The 26,436-nt window shown below is 38.0% G+C and overlaps 1 protein-coding gene across 1 annotated transcript in view; it reads right to left on the bottom strand.

Moving 5' to 3' along the window:
• LOC124276881 (A disintegrin and metalloproteinase with thrombospondin motifs 18-like) overlaps window positions 1-26,436 on the bottom strand; it is an 89,258-nt gene that overhangs the window by 14,128 nt on the left and 48,694 nt on the right. The window contains exons 4-6 of the mRNA XM_046712543.1: window positions 7,729-7,885; window positions 2,399-2,610; window positions 1,616-1,699 (exon numbers count right to left, since the gene is read on the bottom strand). Of these exons, the coding sequence (XP_046568499.1) occupies window positions 1,616-1,699; window positions 2,399-2,610; window positions 7,729-7,885 (453 nt within the window). The remainder of the gene's footprint in view (window positions 1-1,615; window positions 1,700-2,398; window positions 2,611-7,728; window positions 7,886-26,436) is intronic.

The raw sequence follows: 26,436 nt of genomic DNA on the forward strand, positions 1-26,436 counted from the left end.
CCCATTCAGTAACATTATTCTTTGCCTTTCACCCCTCCATACAATCAGCAACATTGTTGCAGGGATGGGAAGAGATATATCAAGAAGTCAGTAATATTTTCATGTATTTCATCTTCAGTAAGAATCTGTAACATTCTCTGACATATCTCACCCCCCATTGTTTTAAGCCTTTCATCATCTTCTACAATCAGCAACATTGTTTTATGCCTTTCATCACCTTCTACAATCAGCAACATTGTTTTATGCCTTTCATCACCTTCTACAATCAGCAACATTGTTTTATGCCTTTCATCACCTTCTACAATCAGCAACATTGTTGTTTGCCTTTCATCACCTTATACAATCAGCAACATTGTTTTATGCCTTTCATCACCTTCTACAATCAGCAACATTGTTTTATGCCTTTCATCACCTTCTACAATCAGCAACATTGTTTTTATGCCTTTCATCACCTTCTACAATCAGCAACATTGTTGTTTGCCTTTCATCACCTTATACAATCAGCAACATTGTTTTATGCCTTTCATCACCTTCTACAATCAGCAACAGAATTTTTATGCCTTTCATCACCTTCTACAATCAGCAACATTGTTTTATGCCTTTCATCACCTTCTACAATCAGCAACATTGTTGTTTGCCTTTCATCACCTTATACAATCAGCAACATTGTTTTATGCCTTTCATCACCTTCTACAATCAGCAACATTGTTTTATGCCTTTCATCACCTTCTACAATTAGCAACATTGTTTTATGCCTTTCATCACCTTCTACAATCAGCAACATTGTTTTATGCCTTTCATCACCTTCTACAATCAGCAACATTGTTTTATGCCTTTCATCACCTTCTACAATCAGCAACATTGTTGTTTGCCTTTCATCACCTTATACAATCAGCAACATTGTTTTATGCCTTTCATCACCTTCTACAATCAGCAACATTGTTTTATGCCTTTCATCACCTTCTACAATTAGCAACATTGTTTTATGCCTTTCATCACCTTCTACAATCAGCAACATTGTTGTTTGCCTTTCATCACCTTATACAATCAGCAACATTGTTTTATGCCTTTCATCACCTTCTACAATTAGCAACATTGTTTTATGCCTTTCATCACCTTCTACAATCAGCAACATTGTTTTATGCCTTTCATCACCTTCTACAATCAGCAACATTGTTTTATGCCTTTCATCACCTTCTACAATCAGCAACATTGTTGTTTGCCTTTCATCACCTTCTACAATCAGCAACATTGTTGTTTGCCTTTCATCACCTTCTACAATCAGCAACATTGTTTTATGCCTTTCATCACCTTCTACAATCAGCAACATTGTTGTTTGCCTTTCATCACCTTCTACAATCAGCAACATTGTTTTATGCCTTTCATCACCTTCTACAATCAGCAACATTGTTTTATGCCTTTCATCACCTTCTACAATCAGCAACATTGTTTTATGCCTTTCATCACCTTCTACAATCAGCAACATTGTTGTTTGCCTTTCATCACCTTCTACAATCAGCAACATTGTTTTATGCCTTTCATCACCTTCTACAGCCAGCAACATTGTTGTATGCCTTTCATCACCTTCTACAATCAGCAACATTGAGTTACGTACCTCATCCCCCTCCAGCAGTACTAGGCCGACCAGCACGATGTCCACCTGGTTACCGATACTGGTGTCCTGGAACAACTCTGATACCTGCAGAGGGAATATAAAGGTTGGATAAATTCATAATATCCTCACACACCAAGTTGGGGTCGTAACAGATGCACTAATGTTGTATTATTTGGATTCTCTGATCATGAGGAGTCTTTACGTAGTGAATCTTTTACTTACAATTCCAAAAAATAGCCAGCAAAACTGGTGTTGTATGTACATGAAGGCATAAGCCCCCAAATCCAAAAAGGGTGGAAGAAGCATATACCCCCACACCTACATTCAATAATACTCACTCTTTCCCCTTTGGTTTAAATCAACCAGAACAAAATATCAGAATGTTTTGAACACAATAACAATCTAAATCACTATAAACAGTATACAGAAGTATGTGCCAGGGCACATTACTTGAGAATGTCATTCTCTTTACAGATTTCATTAATGTGGGATACGTGAAGATCCAGGTTAGAATCGATCTTCAGAAACCCATGCTTGTCGTAAGAGGCGACTAAAACTAAGCTCACTCACTCACTCATTCATGAATATGGATATGCCATCATGACCAACCAGTCAACATTTAAGATGGCTCTTATGTCAAGAATGGAGTTATTGGCAACCTGAGGACATATGAACTAACTGACTGAAAACAAATGATTTTTTTCAAGAATTTTGGGAAACAGATTAATTCCAAATAGTTAGCCCTTCATATCCGAGGTTGACTGTATAAATATTGACACTTACAACATTGAAGATGCTGAGAACATAGGTTGTGATGTTGTCCCTGCCATGCTTCCAGAACATGGCCTTGTCCACCACCACCAGTGTCTCCACTGTCCGGTCGTGTGGGCTGCCGTATACATGGTGGGGGGAACGACGTTCACGATGCTGCTGTTTCTCGAGGTCTTGTCTAGAGAATGGGTAGAAGTCAGCAATGTCATCTTTGGAATCTGTGTCTGTATAAACAAATTAGAACAGTCACATGATGAAATAATAGTGAGTGAGTGAGTGAGTATGGTTTTACGCCGCTTTTTACAATATTCGAGCAACATCACAGTGAGGGACACCAGTAATGAGCTTCACACATTGTACCCATGTGGGGAATTGAACCTGGTAGCCTTCAGACACCACCCTGATGAAGTAATAACTGTATAGAAATAGTGTATATATTAACCATTAGGCACCACCGCCCCTGATGAAATAATAACTGTATAGAAATATCTGTGTATAATAACACACTATACCAGGTCATACATGTATGTGACACTAATACTCGTTATATTTCAATCCATCTGGTTTCTCTGCTCATTACATGTATCTACACCTGTGTCTATTGGCTACATCATATTGATTTAAACTAATTAATGTTGTTGAATACACTTTCTTCACCATGTATCTTGAAATACAAGATTGAATTTGCAGGTTTGAAAAAACTACCAAACACTTCATAACTTTATTGTACACATCATGAGCATGCTACAGTGAACTAGTCAACCTCACAGCCTCTGAACCATGTTTTCTGTACTGCACTGGACTTACTGTAATGCTATAGCCTTAAATGAAGGAAGTCTAGATTTTCTCCAGGCTCTGAATATCCCATCTCAATGGGGTTTCTTTTCAATGTATATGGACGTTTTGTTCTTTTAAAAATTGCATATTTTCAGAGACGAAATGTTAGTCTTCAAATGAGTGAGTGAGTGAGTGAGTGAGTGAGTGAGTATGGTTTTACGCCGCTTTTAGCAATATTCCAGCAATATCACGGCGGGGGACACCAGAAATGGGCTTCACACATTGTACCCATGTGGGGAATCGAACCTGGGTCTTTGGCGTGACAAGCGAACGCTTTAACCACTAGGCTACCCCACCGCTCCCTAGTCTTCAAATGAACATGTAATCATAATTATATAGGATTATCTTATCTCTTCTGAATCAAGCACCTGCTTTGTTCCTGTTCTAACCCAACATAGCCCAGTATCACCTTATAACTACACTCATTCACATGAATGATGAACTGTCAAAATACTTAATATGTATATTTAGTCTGGAAACACACATACCAGGGTTTGTGACAGAAACTTCAAACTCATCCTCACCAAACTTGTGGTACAGGTGAAAAAAAACATCCCTTTTATCATGCAATGTTAGGTAGGAAAAGCTTAAACAGAAGCATTAAAATTTGTGTTCATCCTTTGAACTCATAAATAACCTAGGAATGAACAAACAAAAAAAATTAAATTAAAATCAGTAAAATATCAGATGAATTATTCCACGAAATATCCATCTTTGAAGATATTGTACGCTTGTGAAAAAACATAATTGAATCATGAATTGGTTTGAAAAAACATGATGGTTAAACATGTCAGATTTGTCATGTGTGGGCCAACTTTATTCATGTGCTACATGAGGACGTATGGGAGGTGTTACTGATGAATTTATTTCAAAAGGGGAAATGACGGGGAAATTATCTGAAATGTTAGCAAGTGCGAGGGAAGAGAACAGGCTTCTCCTCTCTATTGAGCCCCAGTCCACCTGTATGGTACAAACTGTACCAAATCACTCCATGATTAGATTTGCCTTAACTTTATGGCCAACCAATAGCCTACTTAGAGGTCTTTGGAAAAAAATATTAGCTCATCTTTGACAAAGTGGGCGTAGCAAGGGGGAAGTCAGTGGAGGGTGGAGAGGAAATACCTCAGTTATTAAAATCATGTCTTGTTAAACAGTGACAGAATTCCTCTTACACTTCCTGAAAGAGGGCAATATTTAAGAAAGATGATGTGTCATTTAATTCTGACGAAATAAATTATTATGTTCACCTGTATTACAAGCAGAATACACTATGGATCAAAGTTAAATTCATAGGCAAGACATCTGAAAATCCAGGGTTTAAATTTTAAAAAAATATATGATTATGTTCACCTGTATCACAAACAGAATGCAATATGGATGAAAGCTAAATCTGAAAGACATCTGAAATATCCAGGGTTTGAAATGTGAACAAGTCCTGCCATTTGAGATCAAATTTCCAGTTTGGAATATCTAACTATTATGTGATTTCATGCCATGTGCCTAAAATCATATCTTACACTTTAATTACGAATTCTATTTGAACAACTTTTGATGAATATCAGTCGATCAGTAAACAATAAACTAAAACTGAATTTCAATATCCTTTAGGATATTTACTCACAAAATATTATCCTGATACACTTGAAAATGCCATGCTTCTAAGATCTCTTCATTTAACTATCTCATATCTGACATTAAGTAACAAACTAATAAAGTTCATACTCAACCTTTCCAAGCTGTACTTTGAAAAGGTCAAAGGTATATATTTAGTTTATCATGTATAAAATGTCTGATAGCAAATATTCATTTTAGCCACACCTCTGAGCTGACAAGGCTAATGACTTTAAGATATCTGTGAGGTATTTTCTTTAATATTACATCCAGATAAACAACATGGGGGATACGAAGTCATACAACTGATGTTGGTGTTAACTCGATTATCTTTAACAAATTGCATTTGAAGAACATGAAGAAAATCACTTCATTATGAGTATGTCACGAACACATCTTCATGATTTCAGTAATAGTTTCTTGATATTTAACAATAAAAGTATCTAAATGTGGCCTAATTCTGGAATCATTTCATTTGAATACTTATTTTCTACCTAATGAAAATGAACATTATCATCATCTCTCACTATTGAACAATGTATCTCAAGGACTACCTTCCATAACTACTGGGTGATAAGAGATTTATCTCCTAGCTATTAAATATATCAGGACTGAATCTCAGCGGTACTGAATTATGAGTCTCATCAAATAGTCCAAGTTTCCATCAGTGCAGAGAAAATGATTAGGAGATTGATGAGGTTGGGGCAACCTGGTCATGTCTTAAGCAATGTATGCTGGGAGGTGGAAGTAATGAAAATGTGATACTTGAATAGTGCTTCAGTGCACCAAGAGAGAGCTCAGCACATTGAATATATTGAGAGGATTAATATTAATTACTGTCAAATACCACAAACAAAAAGAGAGTCAAAATAATCACATTTTAATGCATATTCAGGAGTTTCATTAATTACAAGGGATACACAGTGAGCATTTCAAATTCTGGCGAGATTTGTTGAAGCATGGATATAACAGAAAAGCCACTTTCAGCAAAGGAGTGAGAGTGAGTGAGTGAGTGAGTGTTTGTTTTGTTTTGTTTGTATATGTTCTTCTGGTCACAGGTAACATTGTATTTTAATGAGTGCGGCATAAATATAAAAGTAAATATTAAAGTCTGGACAAGACAATCCAGTGATCAACAGTATGAGCATCGATCTACACAATTGATGACATGTGTTAGACAAGTTAGTAAGCCTGCCCCTCCAATCCTGTTAGTCACCTCTTATGACAAGCATGGGTTGCTGAAGACCAATTCTAACCCAGATCTTCACAAGTGAGTGAGTGAGTGATTGTACAATATTTTGTGCGTCATTCACTAATAAACCCAACCATGACTCTTAACTTCAGCTAAACAACAATTGATAATTATAATTTTGACAAAAATACAATCTTAACCAATAGATTTTTATTATGGTTGAAAATATGCCTCCAACAGACAGATTGATGAATGGAATTCCTTAGTATGACTATATATCCCAACTACCATTTCAGGGCAGGGGTATAATCATTAAAACTGATGAATAACTCTGAAAAGCCTACTGAGGCACTGCATCTTTGTGAAGCTGGATACACAGACACCACTTTTGGAAAGGGAGTGTAGGAAAACATGTTAACATTTATGTGTAACCAGAGATTACAGGGGTGTATACCCTTCTGCCTGGGCTACAAATGAAGGAAAATGGAAACACATTTTAATCTCAACAAAACTTGGTAGGATTTTTGTTTGTTTTAAAGTACATACCTGGTCATACAAATATGTGTCTGGTAGCTGTTGTGTTTGTGTTGTAATATACTACTCAAAGTTTGCTAAAGATCAAGTTTTGATAATGTCAAATCATCATCCAACAAATATAATCATCCTGGTACGTGGTAGTGTTGGCAATTGGTTAAAATCTCATAATTGATGATTGGTTCATTACTACCTGATCAATCATCGAAAATAATTGGTTAGCATCATTTATGAAATTTGTTAATGCACACAAAAATAAGGTAAAAACAAGTAGTTCTTTGGGTTTTTTGGCAAAATTTCACATCTTAAAAGGATGACTTGTATGTTAGGAACATAAATTTCTTGGAATCTTTAAGATAAATTCAATCGTTGACTTGAAACGAGCTTGTAGTGCTTACGAAATGTAACAGACAAAACCAACCATGTGAAAAATATTGTTAATGAAAACAAGTCTTCCAGAATTGGTTATGTTCGATTATGAGAAATTGTGATCGATTGCTTGGTCATTTATTCACTACGACCAATCTTCGATTATTTCAATTAATCGGACCACCACTAGTACGTGGACACAATGATTAGGTAAACCCAAACAAAGTCCACAAACATTGCGACCTGTCATAACTATCATTTATAATAGGATTGGGACGGTGGGGTAGCCTAGTGGTTAAGGCGTTTGCTCGACAGACCCGGGTTCGATTCCGCACATGGGCACATTGTGTGAAGCTTGCCAATTTCTGGTGTCCCCTGCCGTGATATTGCTGGAATATTGGTAAAAGTGGTGTCAAATTAAACTCACTCACTCACTTTGATAGGCTTATGAATGTCATAGTGCTACGAATGTTTTAAGGATCGGGACCCAGGTCTCTTGAAATACTTCCAGATCTAATGAACGGTATTAGAATAAAATCTTTGAAGGGCATTTTGATGTGGAATGCATAGGAGAAGCATGATTTATGGATGTCAACTTCTTCATTGTCAACAACACGACGTTTCGGAGTGTATGCTTGAACCTGATGAAAGGACAAGCATACACTACGAAACGTTGTGTTATTCACAATAAAGAAGTTGACATCTATAAATCTTGCTTTTCTTAGTATTAGAATGGTTCCCATATCGCCCCTGGCTTGTTAGTAGACCACAGAGTATTTAAGCAGTTGTTTGTACTCACAGTCTCTAGCCTGGTGATTGTGCAGGTTATGATGAGGGAGATGGTCAGTCTTGTAGATGATGTGAGGTAGTTTGGTCCCTGAGTTATCTCCCTTCCTGAGGGCTGCAGGCATTGGCTCAACCACATAGTCTTCCTCGGGCAGGCGCAGGATTCCAGTCTGGAGGAGAACACATCATGTGAGTGAGTGAGTGAGTGAGGGTGGGCTTGGGTAGGTGGGTGGGTGAGTGAGTGAGGCTGGGTTTAACTCTGCTTTGGAAGAGGTTTATACTTCCCACCAAAAGTTTAGACTCACTAGTGTAAATATAGACACTTACTTCAGGCAACTTTTCTAAACTAACTTTTGCAAAATATTCCATACTGTTTAAAGGTACTGTTTACACATGAACTGATGTATTGTATAACGAATTCGTAACATTGAAAAGATTGTTGTTATGAGTTCAATAAATGATAAAAATCAGTGAAAATTGGTGAATTCTTAACAAAACTTTACACCAAAACGCAGCTGTTCACATGCATCATATTTGCACATGCTTTTTAGCAATTTGATGTATGATCCTTGTGCAATTCATCTGCATAAAGTTTGCAGTTGCTTCCCCCAGGTTAGTGGAAAAATCAATCTTCGATGTAACCATATATATATACATAACATATAGTGTGTGTTTTAAGTGAGTCTCAACTTGTGATGGTGAGTGAAGTGAGTCTCAACTTGTGATGGGTGAGTGAAGTCTGACAATTCAGTTATCAACAGCATGAGCATCGAGTGAGACCACCCGAGTGTTAGTTTTAAGCCTTTTGTGGCAAGCACTCAGCAGATATTCTCCAGCTATATGGCGGTCTGTGGAAATATTACATCATTTTGGTACAGAGCAGGGTCTTGGACATTTACCATTTTGGTACAGAGCACACAAACCTACACATACAATCGTGAGGAAAAAGGATTTGGTCCCATGATCATAGGTTTCTAGTGTGCCAAAGGGATGCTACTCTGTACACAAAATTATGGTGCCTTAAAGCCTGGGTCACCCATGTCCCTACAGAGGAGACAGACAGAAAATATACATATTTGTGTGGAACTAATTCCCATTAGGTTGTTCAGTGTGAGAAAAAAAAAATACAGAGGGTCAGTGTGAGTTATTGCTGAATAACTGAACATGTCCTGATTCAGCATTATTAGGTAATGGCACATTTGAGTGAATGAGTGAGGGGTTGGGTCTCAAACTGCTTTGAACAGTATTTCAGTTATATCATGGCATGTAAGCTTAATGTGGGAGGGAAGTGATGCATCACAGATGCTTATCAAATAGCTGAAACCCATGGGTTTGGGTATGCAGCAAATAAATCATCAGGAATCAGCAAATCCTTGCAAAAGTAAGGGACAGAACTCTGTACCTTAAACTTTGGCTCCACAGCTTTAATTCAGTATTGTAAAAATATTGTAAAAATATGCATGGATTTAGGGAGTTGGACAGCCATTTCAATGTTACAATACTGACAACATGCGGGTAGTGTGTAAAATTTCATTATAACAACTCTGAGCAATTTCGAATTATGGAGAGGGCCATGAAAAAAAAAGAAATAGAAATTGATATATGTATCAACAAAAATGGTGTTTATATCTGTACACAAGGTTATGGAATATCTCCAGCCTAACTGACCAGTCCTAAACCATAAACAGTTTGCCATGCTCTCTTTATGCTCTGTCCTTTCAAGTCGAGAGTCAACAATCAGCCAAATGTTAACCTACCCTATGCCTGAGTACATCTATTACTACAACCAGTGACTGGTGGTCTGCTTGTCTGTCGCTGGGGTAGGCCTGTATTGTATCAAGACAGCCCAAGGCTAATGTTTCCATAACAGGCCCTGACTTCACTACAACATCCCACCGCTTCATTAGTCAATATTACTGCATGACAGGCATCAAACTGACCTGTACTATCACCAGACTGGTACTTCAGTACATGAACATTACTTAAAGGTGGGTCTGTACAGTCATCTGAAGGTAAATTATCTTAAAGCATTACAACAACATAGGCAACCAAATAAATTGGATGGTCAGGCTCAGCCACTAGCTCAGTGTTTCCAAACTGTGTGGATCGATGCTCATGATATCAATCACTGGATTGTCGGGTCCAGATTCAAATATTTACCTCCCACTATCATACAGCTGGAACACTACTTAGCGAGGCAATAAACAATAAAAGACATAAAAAGTATAGTACTGGCATGGGATTGACAGATAACTGACTAAAGAAAGGTGAGGTGAGGTGAAATTGGGTTTAACGTCGTGCTTGAGAATATTTCGCTCATATGATGACGTGCATGTGTGTGTATGTGTATGTGCGCCTTCTTGTACTAGCCCAGACTGAAGCTGGTTTTATAGGGCTAGCCCACTGAGATACCATGCCGCAGTGAAGCAGAAATACCCCACTCAGACACATTATACTGACTCCGAGCCGACCAGTCCTTGTTGTACCCATTAATGCCGAGAGCCAGACAGGGACCAACAAGTACCATATTTTAACGTCTTTTGGTATGACGCAGTTGGGGATCGAACCCGCGACCTTCCGCTCTCCGGGCGGGCACACCTCTAACCACTACACCACGGAGGCGGTCGACTAAAGAAAGACATGAGAAACCATTGTAACACAAAGTGAATCTGTGAGGATACCAAGGAGTACGGGCATGGTGCTGTCAGGTTCTCCAGGTTAGAACATAGGCTGTAAACTATTGTCAGGACCCACAACACGGGCATACTACATACCAGGACAACGAAACCTCACAGGGTTGCAATTTCGATGACATAACCAATTTTACAAATATCATCTTTCAGTCTGTGCTGCCATCTTAGAACATGGAAGATATGATCAACACACCAAGCAAAGCATGCACAAATTAATCTTCATTAGACCCAATCGACCAATGCCAGAGTCTTAATTACGCTAATCATGTCACGGAATACTGCCGCCTCAGCAGGTTCCCTGAAAGCATCCACTGAAGGTAGAATTGTTGTTATGCGTGTAACGGTTGGATCAGCTGGGAAGTGAACCAGGGTACTGACCCTGTCTGGAAACACTGTGGCATTCACGAATCATTTAGCCGATTTAGATGTTACACAGGTCCTGTAGGAGGTGCCACTGTAAGTGACTTCTGTCTGTTAAGTCACTGTTGGATGATACCCAGTTCTCCCATTCTACACATGGAGAATGTTGCATGTCAAGTAACCAGACATTCATAAAGCATACAGAAAACTATCCTGATCTGAAGCATGGGTCACTGCAAGACATTATTTGTATCAATGTGCTCACTATTAGTAAGTAAGGGGATTAGAAATGTCATTAATACAATGGATGCCTGCCCTGAATTCCGAACTGAAGGTCATTTCAGACCAAGGGTGTGTTAACATTGATGTTAACACTGTAGTGTGCAATATGTTCACATTGCATCTTGTCATACATTGTTATTGATGACGGTAGTCAGCGAATACATCAATCATTCATCTGAGGTGAGGTGAGGTGAGGTGAAATTGGGTTTAACGTCATGCTTGAAGAATATTTTGCTCATATGTCGACGTGCATGTGTATGTGTATGTGCGGCTGCTTGTACTAGCCCAGACTGAAGCTGGTTTTATAGTGCTAGCCCACTGAGATACCATGCCTCAGTGAAGCATGAATACCCTACTCAGACACAGTATACTGACTCCGAGCCGACCAGTCCTTGTTGTACCCATTAATGCCGAGGGCCAGGCAAGGACCAACAAGTACCATATTTTAGCGTCCTTTGGTATGACACAGTCGGGGATCGAACCCGCGACCTTCCGCTCTCCAGGCAGACGCCCTAATCACTACACCACGAAGGCGGTCCATTCATCTGAACAATCACTGGGTTAAAAGAGCTTGGAATGGCAACTGGGGTTACATCTACCATCCTGGATGAAAAGATGTCTGAATATCTCTTTCACAAAGAACCAAACATTATAATATCTCTTTCACAAAGAACCAAACATTACAATATCTCTTTCACAAAGAACCAAACAATTATAATATCTCTTTCACAAAGAACCAAACATTATAATATCTCTTTCACAAAGAACCAAACATTATAATATCTCTTTCACAAAGAACCAAACATTATAATTTCTCTTTCACAAAGAACCAAACATTATAATATCTCTTTCACAAAGAACCAAACATTATAATATCTCTTTCACAAAGAACCAAACATTATAATATCTCTTTCACAAAGAACCAAACAAGATAAAACAATCACTGACCATTGAATACAGGTATGTTGCCCCCGTTTCAGTATGCATCACACTGTCATAATAAATCATCCTCTTGCATTAAAGTAACAAAGTTTCTTCTCTTCTCTTTACCCATTAACAAAGGTACCCACAAATATTTTGCACACAAAAAAAAATTCCTCAATTCAGAAATGAGGAATCAAGTTTTCAATAACAATTTTTGCAGCATGAAACAGGGTCATGGATAAATGAAGTTCTTTATCAAACAGCTCAAAGCATTGTTCTCACAAATAATAGCCCTGTCAGTCAGTACGTATCTGTGCTACTACCTGTAGTCAGCTAGAGCTGTCCCTTAATACCCCTTGATCCCGTAGTTACAGAGCATTGCTCTCCTTTAGTCTACAGTGGACACTGTCCAATCTTCTCAACCAATCCTCTACATCTTTCATCAGCACCTTTCTCTTCTCACACCATGGGGCAGTGGGGTAGCCTAGTGGTTAAAGCATTCGCTCGTCACGTCGAAGATATTGATATTGCTGGAATATTGCTAACTGCAGCGTAAAACTAAACTAGTTCACTCTCCTCACAACAGAGTCTTATTCAGCTTCGGCACCAAACAGTATTTGTAATTTGAAGTTTCACTGACATTACCTATAACTGAAATACTTCAACTGTCTAAAAGCCAGTGAGTATGTTGTCTTGTGCAGCCATTATCACTCCTGTCTGATGTGAAGTCGCCCACCATGAAACAAATGCTGTTAGTCAAAAAAATCCATCTCGCTTTCAAACCCAAAATGTTTAATAAGTGATAAGTTCTTCGCACTTGTCCTTACAAGCAGTAGAAACTAACAAGGGAAATATCTTGTGCATGTGATGAAAAATATGTACCTAATATGTGATCATATTGAGAGCACTGATTGACTATGCCAGCTGTCGTACAACAACATACTAAAATAACAATTTTCACCTGATAACTGATCTTCCACAACAGAACTACATGTATACTTACTCAGCCATTTTTCAGCTGGGACATCATCATCCATAAAAGTGTATGTGTATCACAACATACTAAACTGTCCATGTTTCCTTAGAGAGCTGATCTTGAAAAGTGGTCACTGTGTGCTATAGGCTGACACTTAGTCCCACAAATAAAGTCATCTTACTACAAAAATATATGTCTAAAAACCAAATCCAAATGGAACCAAGAACAGTCCTTAATTCCTGGCCTAGAGCTGAGGCAATCTACACTTGCTAAGTCAGTGTAGACTTGAGTAGGACTACAATTTAATTTATTCTCTAAGGTCTGGGAGACAGACTATGTGTAAGTGAGTGAGTTTAGTTTTATGCTGCACTCAGGAATATTCAAACTACACTCATGGAAACGAATAAGGGAACTCATGAAAGTAAAGTGTTCCTTTATTTATTTCCAGATTTTCACCCACAGTGCAATACATACCTTGTGAAGAAACCTGGAAAAAGGAAAAATGTGTTCCCTTATTTGTTTCCATGAGTATATATGGCTGCAGTCTGTAAATAATCATGTCTGTATCAGACAATCTACACCTAGTGATCAGCAGCATGAGCATCGATCTACACAACTGGAATACCATGACATGTGTCAACCAAATCAGCGAGTCTGACCATCAGATCCTGTTAGTTGCTTTTTACGGCAAGCATGGGTTACTGAAGAGCAATTCTAACCCAGATCTTTATGGGTCACTGACTATGTGTACTACAGCACATCAAAATGGCCATGTTCCAGCTGAGAACTCATCTGCCATCAACCACATCCACTACTTTCAAGACCGCCTCCGTTGTGTAGTGGTTAGAGCGTCCGCCCGGAGAGTGGAAGTTCGCGGGTTCGATCCCCGACCGCGTCATACCAAAAGACGTTAAAATAGGGTACTTGTTGGTCCCTGCCTGGCGCTCGGCAGTAATGGGTACAACAAGGACTGGTCGGCTCGGAGTCAGTATTATATAAATGTGTCTGAGTGGGGTATTCATGTTTCACTGCGACATGGTATCTCAGTGGGCTAGCACTATAAAACCAGCTTCAGTCTGGGCTAGTACAAGCAGCCGCACATACACATACACATGCATGCACGTCATCATATGAGCGAAATATTCTCAAGCACGACGTTAAACCCAATTTCACCTCACCTCACCTCACTACTTTCAAACAGAGATTTCACTGCAATCAATATGTGTAAAACCAGTCTTTTTTCAGCAAGAAGCTGATCTTCCTTAGAAATCTCTGTGCATAAAACCAGCTATATTCATGCAGAGGCCTGTTCTTTCATACTTTCAGTATTCATACTGTGAAGCAAATGTCTCCGTCTTTTCTTTAAATCATGAATGAATGAAGTACTTTAGGCAATTGTCAGAAGTACCACAACTACATACTGGAAATAATCACAAAAGATCCATGCCATGGGGTACGATGACAGCTTATTAGCAGATGTAATGCCCTGCCTACAGAACTGTTTCAGTTGATTCTACAGCAAGCATGGGTTACTGAAGACTGACTGAGTTTGGCTTTACGCCGCTTTTAGCAATATTCCAGCAACATCACGGCGGGGGACACCAGAAATGGGCTTCACACATTGTACCCATGTGAGGATTCGAACCCGGGTCTTCGGTGTGACAAGCCAACGCTTTAACCATTAGGCTACCCCACCGCCCTGGTTACTGAAGAGCAGCTTCACCAACAACAAATATGGCAAGGTGAAGTTGATACAATAATTGAGCCTTAAAAACACATTCCTGTAGGTGTAGTAACTAAGATGGCTGTAATAGTCACCACTTTATCTCAAAGTCTGGAAATAAATATAGTTGACATGTTTCTTCTACACCTTATCGTGGTGATATTAATGCTGCAGGTGATTTTAACACCTATTCTCTAAAGCAGCTGAGATGAGAGGTTATGCTGACTAGGTAATCAGACACTGAGAAAACAGGACACATGAACTGAAATGAGCAACCTCTGATTGACCATGTCACTGGTGTCAAGTGTAACAAGGAGATTCTGGAGCAGTAGGTCCTACATAACTTGGACAGATCCATCAGAGGCAGTGGATAATGGATCAAAGAGTATTTCTGTTCTATCATGTAGTCAGTGTAATATTTGTGGAAATTCCAAAGTAATATAGGTCAGTTATTCCTTTAGGTGAGATCCATCAGCAGAGGGTGGTACTGATACAACAAGGGTCATTATCTGAAATAATTTGAAATTAAAACCTATGATCTGTGGATTGAATCGCAACTAGTGCACATACATTTACAAATCCATTCTGACCTCCAATTTTGCCTCATCACTACAAGGACAGAATGGTTGCACTGGAAAGGATCATCAACCTCTGCCTCTATAAACTTACAAAGGTCCAAATGCATGGTGCCAGTAATGAGGTGGATCTTCAACCTGTGCCCCTGCAAACTTACAAATTGGCAGTACTGTTGATATAATTCCAGGGATGAACATTGACACCACGTAAATGTAAAAGTAGATCAACTGGTCTGAAGTCAAGTAGAACTTTCACTATGATCCTCTTGGGAGTCAATAAATTACATGATCATAACAAGCAAATATGTAAGCATAACCCTGAAGTGACAAATACGAATACTATAGCCTTGCCACACTTAAAGAAATATTTGAAAGGATTGCTCCTGACCCGTGACCTAAGTTTCACCTAGTAGTTTGGCTCCATACAGTGCCAGGCTATAGAAGTGGCAGCACCATGCTTCATTGGACATGATCAAACAAGAAATGATTGATATGGTATTAAACACTTATATCTTTAGCCTTCAGGCTGATATGAAATTATATCACCTACATCCTGTCTTTCATATTTGTATTGTACAATGTGAAAGAAATAATGACTTCACTCCTTTAAAATAGCATTACTGACACTTTATAAGTCTTTGTATTTACATTATGTCTGAGTTAGTAATTTATTGCAGTGTAAGTGGGCTTTAAGTATTGGAAGTTCAGGGGCTATATGTTAGACTGGTGACATTTCTAAATAAATAGATAAACCATATACTGGCACAGTTTACTGCATGGAGAATGTTTTCTTCACCTAATTTATCACTGAACACTGAAATTTATCATTTCATTCACTTACAAAAAGGCTTCCTCCATATAACATACTGTCAAATCACACAATACTTATGAGTGAGTGAGTGAGTGAGTTAAAACTTAACGTCACATCGGCAATATTGCAGCCATATTGTGACGAGTACAGTTTATATCAATATTCAAATCAATAAATGTATAACGTAAAATCCTGTGATCGAAGGACAGTAAAACTACTAGAAAATCACAGCTCTTATTTTATAACTAGTATAAAAATAACTCATAAAAATATATCACAAGAGACAACAGTACAATACAATACTTATGATATTTCTACATACTCAATCAGATCAATGCTGACCATCTGAAATGTGCAGCCACTATAACTAAGCTGTGAGAGATTGCTGCATCATAAGTTCTATAGTAAGAGCCATTGGATAAGCGATATCTGAACCAGCTTTCATCTTGTTGAACATGATTATCGCATGTAGACACATGGATGTTGCCAACAGTTAGCAGTATTTGCTGTTTAAGGGAAACACTTGTATATGACGTCCTGGTATCACTATGATACTAGGTTGGCCTAGTTGTTAGACTGGGAAACTGTCACTCCCAACACCTGGGTTCTGTTCCCTACATTGGTGCTTTGTTACCAATTACTTATTAAGCTGGGCCTCTTACTAAGTATCTCAAGCTAAAAGTGGCATTTAGATTTATTCACTCCAATAAAGAAGGGGATACCTGCGGTTTAAATGCATCAATAAGACCATAAACATGCAATAGTTCTTATAAAATATTGATGTGTTATATTTTTATACAGTGTTTGGTAATCAATTATTCCCATATCGCCACCTCAAAAGATTTCTACAAACAGATGAGATACTCATCCATCTGTATGAGTTCAATGCTGTATGCGAAATCTACAGGATTCTGATATTAAGCAAAAAAAAAAGAAGAAATGTGTTTGCAATTATATGAGAATTCTTATAATTTCTGAAGATCAATTTGTATTATTTAACCTTTTGAAGTATTTACATCTTATCTTATGGTAACTTTCACATGTTTTGTTTTCATGAATAAATGACTTACACAGGAGATATCACCATGATGAGATCAAGCCATATATCCTAGGAGATTTGACTACTATGAAATTACAGTACAATGCTTTGGCAACCATCGTGATTTGTCAGTAAACATCCTCAAGCTGGTCCACCAGAAATCATGAGAGCCAATGTTCACAGTGGTTTTGTTAACATTGTGATGTCATCAGTTACCATGACATAACAATCAAATGACATCACTGACCTTTCTGCCACTGAAGCTAGTTAGATGAACTTTCTACACTGGACATTGATAAATACTGTTTACCAGTGCTGAAAAAGGTGAAAGAATTATTTTGGATCATCTAACAAGCCTCAGAGTCATAAACCTTTGACAACTGGTCTGAATATATTTGATATCAAAAGACAAGGGTGAGATTCTCCATAAATATGACTGTAGTACAGATACTGGTATACCCGAGAAGCTCCACTGATAAAGCAAGTGGTTGCTATAACATCCAGGGCTGTAGATTGTAATGGTCAGTACCCCAACATGCCCCGGGGCCATGATGTCTGTGGGGGCGGAACCACCACAAACACAGTTAAAACTGGTATCAATACAATCATGGGGGCCAGTGTTCACAGCATGACACCACAGATATTACCATTGAGCGGGGAAGTCACCCCTTAAATTGACCTTAATAATTACTAGGTGAAATAAATAGTCCCTGCTTAGGTGGTCAGCTAGAGGTAAAGAGTAGAATGTAGATTGACAATGATATTGTACAGACATGCTTCAACTGACTGGCCTGTTAGGGAGACGCATGGTTCCACTTCAGATATAAAAGTGAGTGAGTCTTCTGTGATGTGCATTTGTTCAAAACTCACTTAAGGCTCCTTGAGGGCAATAATATTGTTGTGTTTCACACACACCAAGTTACAAAGGCAGGACAAATAAAATATAATTAAAAAAAATTAAAAATGTAAAAAAGATATAACTGAAGACAAAAACTACAAGTACCTCAGTGTGAAACATTTTGAAAAAACTTTAACAAGTTACTTGTTTTAGTGAAACAGTTTTCACGACATAAAAATATTTAAAACATCTACAGACAGAAATTACACTCCAAAATAATTATTGAGCAACATTCATTGTATTTCCTGCTCCACATAGACTAAATTATTACGAGTCATTGTCAGACATTTGTCAACAGGGGATTCAGTATCTGTTTATTTTGAAATAAAAGTGGAAACAAATCAGAATGAGACAATATTAACATTGATAATTTTAGTAATGTAACTTCAAATGATTATCAATAATATTCAACTCTGATAACAAGTATCAGTTTGAACACCTTTGAACCAGAAAGGAATGCAAATCAAACATTAACTGGCTATTTGAGTAATAGTCACCAGTCTACTCCTTAGAACACAGTCTAGGGCCTTCTTCCTCTGAGTAAACTTGGTTCTATGACTGCATAAGTCAATGATAAAAACGTAAAGAACTTGAAATCATCTTCCAGCCTACAATGTTTTCTGGATCAGGGTCCTGCAGGTTGGTAAAAATGTTTTCAATCTCATCATCAATATTATTTTACTTCACCCAAAATAATGGTGACAATCTCTTTTAAAAATCAGAAGCACTTGCGGAACTTTTGTTCTAAGAGGTAAAAGATTAATATTTCATTCATCAAAATTTGTAGAATGATAATTCAGTCTTGTCAATCAGCATCTTCAAAGTTGAAAAACCAACTGATCAAAGTATTCAAACTTTCTTGTACCCAGACAATCAGTAACATGTACCCATCACAATGCAGGAACTCAAGAATGACCCCCAGCAGAAAACCATAGCCTCATGCCTGCCGCCACTCAGGGGACAATCAGACATGTATTTAAAGGGTGGGGCATAACGCTCCCCCTCCCCAGCTAATGAAGAGTATGTGTGTATGTGTGTACAGCCCTCACCAGGGACTGTCACCTAGGGGCCAGTCTCCAGCCCGCTGCCCTTTTGACCCTCGTCTCAGGCCATGATTGCCCTTTTGAGTGTGTGCGAAGAGTCAACACCTGTATGTAAGTCTCTGACAACAGGTATACATTGTCCGCCAGGGCCAGCTTTGTCTCAGCCTGGAGCTTGATTAGGGCAGGTTGCTGGTTATGTTATCATTGGTTCGGGTGTCAAACACTCCAGGAGTATTAGCAGTGTTAGGGATGCATGAGAACCAACTTGAGGATGTTTACTGACAAATATGTCACTTGTTTCCAAATTTGACTTGCATTTTGTTTGCTATTCAAAGCCATGGTTGATTTATCCCTCTGCTGAACATATTCAGTGTGTAAATGCAATGTATCTGTAAAGCTTTTTGTCATTCCTGTTAGAATATTTAGAATATTTGAGCAGTGACAGTGACAGTGACAGTGACAGTGACAGTGACAGTGACTGAGATGCCATCACATCACCATACACAGCCAGATATTCTTCTCTACAGAGAATCTTGACCAGTGTCTTTGGTGTGGGTATGGTTTTATGCCGCTTTTAGCAATATTAAAGCACTATCAAAGCAGGGAAAATTAGCTTCATATGTTGTACCCATGTGGGAATCAAACCTGGGGGTTTGGCATGACATGCAAACACTCTAGCCACTAGGCTACCCCACCGTTCCTTGTGTCATAAGATGTCAACAGGTGTTGCTATTCTGATACCCAGAACTTGATGGTCAGATACGATCATTATCATTCTCGCACATTAAAAATGATAATGGTTTAAAATGTTTTTAAAAACGATAATGTTTTTAATGTGATAATTAACTTAATGCCTGTGACAAGATAATATAAGATAAACAGGGTGCCTAAAGTGCAAAAATATGTTCAAGAAATTTTATAGTTGACTGTCTACTAATTTACTGATCGTTCCAGGCAACACTATCTTTCCCCTGCACACAATAATGTCATTTGATCAAGAAACACACTAAATGCCATAAGTACTTTTTGACTTATTCAAACTCAGCGTGAAGAGTTTAATATCACGATGCTTAGTTCACATAACTGACTGACTGACTGACTGAGTTTATGAAGCAATATTTAATACGGGCGGGGACACTAGAAATGGGCTTCACACATTGTGCCCATGTGGGGATTGAACCCGGTTCAGCCAACACTTTAACCATTAGGCACATAACTGAATATAGGAATGAAAATATCATTTCAAGTTAAAGGTACCAGCATCCTTTTAGGATTAAGTTTGGATATAGACATTCATGCAAATCAACCAATACATAACATAGGCAACCATGAAATAAAAATTTAGGAACAATGTAACTGGAAATATGCACAAGGAGACTAATTGATCAATTATTGTTTAATGGTTGATCTTGATCTGTAATTTGGGTTTATCCTTGCCAGGATGTTGAGGAGATAAAAAATGAAACAATGCCATTGTTTCAGAACCAGTACTTGAAAGTCCTAAGCTGTCTGTCACTGACAAGTGGTACCCATGGCAGTCTCTGGTCATTCCACTGCCATGGATATCATGATTCCACATCCGAGATGCAAACAACACATCTAGGTTGAGAAGACAGCATATAGCTGAGTTTATTTCAATATTGCAGCAACAGTACCAGCAACACTCTGTCAAGTCTTACCCGTGAAGGTCATCCTACACATGTCATCGGTTCCCGATTGTGTAGATCGATGCTCATGCTGTTGATCACTGGATTGTCTGGACCAGACTTGATTATTTACAGACCTCAGCCATATAGATGGAACATTGCTGAGTGCGGCGTAAAAGTAAAATCACTCACTCACTCTATCAAGTCTGGCTGGACCAGTCACTGCTAGGAGAAATACAGATCACCAAATATTAAGCGGGCATTATTATGCCCTGATCCTTTAAGCACTGGATAAATTTAATCTTCAATCTAATCATTAGTCTACAGTAAAGCCAGCTCCATCAAGACCAGGAGTGAGTGAGTTTGGTTTTACGCCGCTTTTAGCAATATTCCAGCAATATCACAGCAGGGAACACCAGAAATGGGCTTCACACAATGTACCCATATGGGGAAATCAAACCTAGGTCTTTGGGGTGACGAGAGAGCACTTTAACCACTAGGCTACACAAAATGATATGCACTCCTTCCTTATTGAAACATCTATGAATAGACTTATTCCCAAATGAGGTGTCTGCCTGGAGTGTTTACTACCCGTTATTCCCACACTTGCAGTGTGGGTAAGAGGCAGGGTGCCTGATAAAGTCATGTCTGCGTTCATAAATATGACATTAGCAGGGTCTTGTAGTGGCCGAGACCATTTCCAACTGGAACTGCCCACCTGGACAAGCTCGTTTGACCCTTTGATGTACAGGTTGTAAATCAGATGTGTTTGCGGTCAGGTAGGGGGAATGTTTGTCACCTGTCTTCTTGCAGACAAGAACATGCCCCAGCATTTCAATATTAATGTGCATGCACTATTGGGGGCCATCTCAAGTGATTATCTATCATAGAATATCGTTCTCAATAAATGAATGAGTGGGTCGGTGGAAATTTCTTTGGAATTAGACATGGTTTTGCTGCTTTTCTTGAATTAATGGCATATCATACATGGTGAAAATGAATATAGTCTACAATTGTGATTTCAAAGTTAGGTAATTCTGTAAGCAGAATAACAGAATATAACTGTTTGGTACATGCAATCTAAAATTTTGTTAGTTTAAATGAGATATAGAAGATATTATATGAGTGCCAATGTCATACTATGTTTACGACACAAGTGCCTAGATGTTGGTATTTCCCAAGTGAGAGCGAGGGATATACCGATATTTAGGCACGAGTGTGGTAAACATAGTATGATATGGGCCGAATATAATATTCTGTTTATTACCAAAGTCGTCAAATTGAGGAAAATAAACCCAAATCTACTTTTAAACATAGGCTGGCTACCCGCTGTCGCCGCATGTAGAACGCAACGTCATGGCCTTGCTCATGATGTCACATCACCACAAAGTGATATTTTGCCCTAGGGCATGGTATGAAAAATATGAACCCCGATATTTTCGCCCTCGTAGGTAATAACACAGCAATATTTAATGCTATAATATGTAAGTCAACAATATAATGAGGTGATACAACATCTTGCTTTAATCTGAAAATCTCCACAGCTGGACTATTTACTTGATGTTAATGAATCAAGTAGCCTACTGATGTATTGTGATTGTTAGAATACTAGTAAATGTCTCTACTTAATGAATTTCATCTTTATTTCATCTTTCAACAAATCTTTTCAAAATATTAGTTTACATCGATCTAGTTATCAATAGCCTTATTATCATATTTCCAATGCTGACAAAGAGAATTCAGTTAATTGAAGGATTTTTTTGCATGCACTGTTACCCGAAACAAAAAACTCTGTGTTCTTTTGGTGATTCGCATATTGTTACATGTACTATTCATTGCTTTTATGTATCACAGAATCTGATGTACAACAAATTTCCTTTTGGGTGAATAAAGTATTAGTATTAAAGTGAAAATAAAAAACCCCAGGAAACTCAAGTTTCTTACTGGGAGATGAGCCAATTTCTAGAGAAATGTTCTAATAAATTCAAATGCCACTTTTGAGATGGTCCCTACAATCAGCCACGTCGAGGCAACATGAGTGACTGTGGGTAATTGTCTATAAGACAGAGGGAATATGGAGGCAGGTATGAGTGTGTTCCGCTAGTGATAAGCTGTAGGTATTAGGAGCTGCCTCTCATTATCCCCAAGAATGACTGTCTGGACACAGTGGCGATAAGCGATAATGTGCCATCATCCATGCTTGTTTGTTACTGGTATACATTTACCTACCTCTGCCAACTCTACACAATTAAATGTGTAAGCTAATCTGGTAAAGGTTTTATCTGTTACATCTAAATACATGGGTAAAAATGTGGAGTGGGTGGCAATCATAAAACACATGATTTATACAGCTGTGAAGGTAATTATGTAAGGAAACAAAGTTCTCTCAGAAACCTTTTAATTGTTAAAATAATAATTCTAGTGAAATCTTGTCATATTTTGCAACAATTACACACTAATTCTAAATATAGCTTGCATAATAGATCTATTTAAAATTGAGACTAAAATTAAGGAAAACTGACTTCAGGAACAGTTAAATGATGTCTTTAATATATATCAAGTAAAACAGGATATACAGAACCGTAACCTTAATTCGTGGATCGCTGAAATTATCATGCTAGCTCGTAAATTAAGTTTCGACTGACGTCACAAAGCGGTACATTTGATGTACATACAATGCCACGCCTCGCTGACAAAAAAGTTCCAAATCTCTGCATTACACGCAAGTATACTAAATATAATTGTCCAGCATTGAGATAAATAGCCCCAGATCACTAATACCAGCTTTACCAAATTTTATTTTTACAAAATGTCAAGTAAAAAAGATACAGTTAGCTCCAACCTTCTCACTTTTCGTTGTGTGCTTTCCTTGGTGTCAATACTTACTGCAGTGGGATGTCGTACAGAGTGCTTTAAAGTAACCGACTACGTAATCAACGAAACAAGGTTCCATCACATTTTGAATACAATAATCAGTGCATATACAAAATGAAATCATGCAATTAAAATATGTATTTACCCGCACTTCCCTTATATACACGAATCAAGGTTATGCAAGTGTATATCCTGTAAAACGATGCCAAACATGTTCAACCATCCATGGGGCATGAGCAATGTTGCTTAACTTCAGCTTATTTGTGGCCTGTGCTCTTTGCACTGGACCACACACACCACTACATATGACCAGTCATGTGACAGTGGCTTGTTAATTATGAAGTATGGATCAGACAAACCAGTGATTAATAAGACATGATGCAGTCATGCTGTGCCAGTTAGATCAGAGATTATTATAAGCCTTGAGGAAAGCCCAGAGGAAAGCAGGTCTCTCTAGTTTACAACTTTGATGAGACCCATAAGCCTGGTTAAGATGCTAACTGAGACCTGCAATCATGGTAATATGGGATTCAAACCCATGACCACAGGTTTCTGTCATACCTTTTGCTCCTCACATCAAACTGCTGTGCCTACGTGACTGTACCCCCTCCCTCCTCATGCTACCCAACACAACAGAAAAGATATGCAATGGCCATCTTGTGCACCTTTCTCTTCCAAACTTGGCCTTTCCTCCCCATTTTCCTCTATTATATACACCTCTAGAGCAATCTCCACAACAGTCTTACTATCTGGCCTACAGCACACGCAGGGGTCCATGAGCCCCCAGCAGCCTGACTATATGGGGGGTAGAGATTGCGCACTGCAATAAAACATATCCTTCCAGCTATGGTTACATCAAACAGCACCTGAGAATTCCTCTGTGATTAAACTGGCCAAGTAGCTATCACCTAGCTCGAATAAAATTGTCATAAACATGTGACCACTTGACTCGTAAAGCGTACCAACCATACAAGGATGGATGATTTTAAAGAAAAAGAACATGCTTCAATTAACATGTTTGTTTCAAAGAATCCAACGAAAAGGTTTAAAGAGTGTTTTTGTTTTCACTGGTGAAGTGGAAACAGATTTTTGGGAATTTTTTTTTTGTAAATGTTCAACAAAATTGAGTGGATGGTTTTGATACAATCCCTGGCTAGACCTCCCTACTTCAACCAGTCTGATCTTAATAGACCATGGATTTTAATTTGCTGTGAAATACTGATAAAACGTCCTCAAATATCACCCAAGTCTGCAATGGAGAGCCAGATTGTGCCAATAATAAGTTTTTAAACATGTATGTCTTCCATGAAAGTGGCTTTCACTACTAACCCATTTACAGGATTAATTTGACTAACATGCTGAGTAATCAAGGCTATAAAATGTGTGAGAGGGTTCAGAATAGAATCCTCTTACAGAAGCGAGAATGTTAATTTAATTTCATTTAAGTAAGTAGTTCATGCAAACACAAATAGCAATATTTTACATCTTTGTGCAAGTGGAATTGGACATTTATTTGTACAACTTTAAACCGGGAATGACAGTTCAACACTAAAGTCTACACAATACTTTAACTAATAATAATACTATAAATTAAGAAATATCTTTAATTTTGTGTGAGTTCATTTGAGTATCACCTTTGAAAAAGGAAGGGAGGGTCAAAGATTACATAAAACAATTACAATGTGATGGAGATATCCAAGTCTGTTAAACAGACCCTGAAACAAATATATACAAGAAAGCCCATGCAAGTCTAGAATATGTGGCAAGTCTAGATTTCCACAGTTTCAGGATATGAAGAAATCTCTGGGCTCCTTTTCATTATACCTTGTGGTGATCATTTTTTATGAACAGTTTTCTTCTGTAAAATATGTTGATTTCCGAGACTAGATGCTAGTCTAGAGATATCCGTAATAACCTGGGTTCATCATGTGCTGGTCATCATTGAAAAGTTTACTGATCATTCAAAGGGGATTATTAAGAAGTGTTAAACAGACACTGAAATAAATCCACAGGTCATTGAAAAATATTATCAGCTGCAACTGTCAGCCTAAGCATGTATTCAGTAGATAGGTCTAGTCAGGCTGCCTACATCTTCTTCTCATAAACTATGATAGGTTGCAGCAAAGATTATAAGCAAGTAGTCAAACACTGACTTTTCAAATGTATGTAAAATTGCTGAGTTCAAACTTAAAGCCTTAAAATTATCAGATACAACACTTCTGTAATTACTGGTGTTTGAGTTTTCCCAGGCATTTACAGAGAAATGGGAAAATAGTCTGTGTGTATTTGTCATTTAAAAATACAGTCATGTGAAAAACATAAGGATGACAAATACTGTTGAGTGTTCTGTGCCTCTCATCGCATTGAAAATCTGTATATGGTTAAAAATAACCGTAGTGTTAAAGCATCTCCAATACAAAGCATAATTTCTAGCTGAGTAAACTATGAAGGTAACAGAACATATGTTCCAAATGAGTAAACTGTGACGGTAAATATATTTTTCTGTCTAAAGAAGTTATGACGGTAACAGTACTTAGTTCCAGATGAGTAAGCTGTAGAGGCAATAGTACTTACATTTCAAGAGTAACTTGTGAAAAGCTCTGAAGTTGTTGTGAAGGTAAAGGTACATAAGTTCAAACTGATTAAGTTGTGAGGGTAATAGTACATATGTTCCAGCTGAGTTAGTTGTGAAGGTACCTAAAAGGACATATTTTCTATCTGAGTAAGTTGTGAAGATAATGGTACATAAGATAAAGCTAAATAGCCTTAACATGTCAAAATAAGAACACTTTATTTCTTGGTTTATATCATGAAGACAAATAAGTAAATAATACAAATTTAACATCACACATGCAAAGAACTGTACATGATTCTCAA

Source organism: Haliotis rubra, unplaced genomic scaffold, assembly GCF_003918875.1.
Source record: "Haliotis rubra isolate DU_JTF1 unplaced genomic scaffold, ASM391887v1 Scf215, whole genome shotgun sequence".
NCBI lineage: Eukaryota > Metazoa > Mollusca > Gastropoda > Lepetellida > Haliotidae > Haliotis > Haliotis rubra.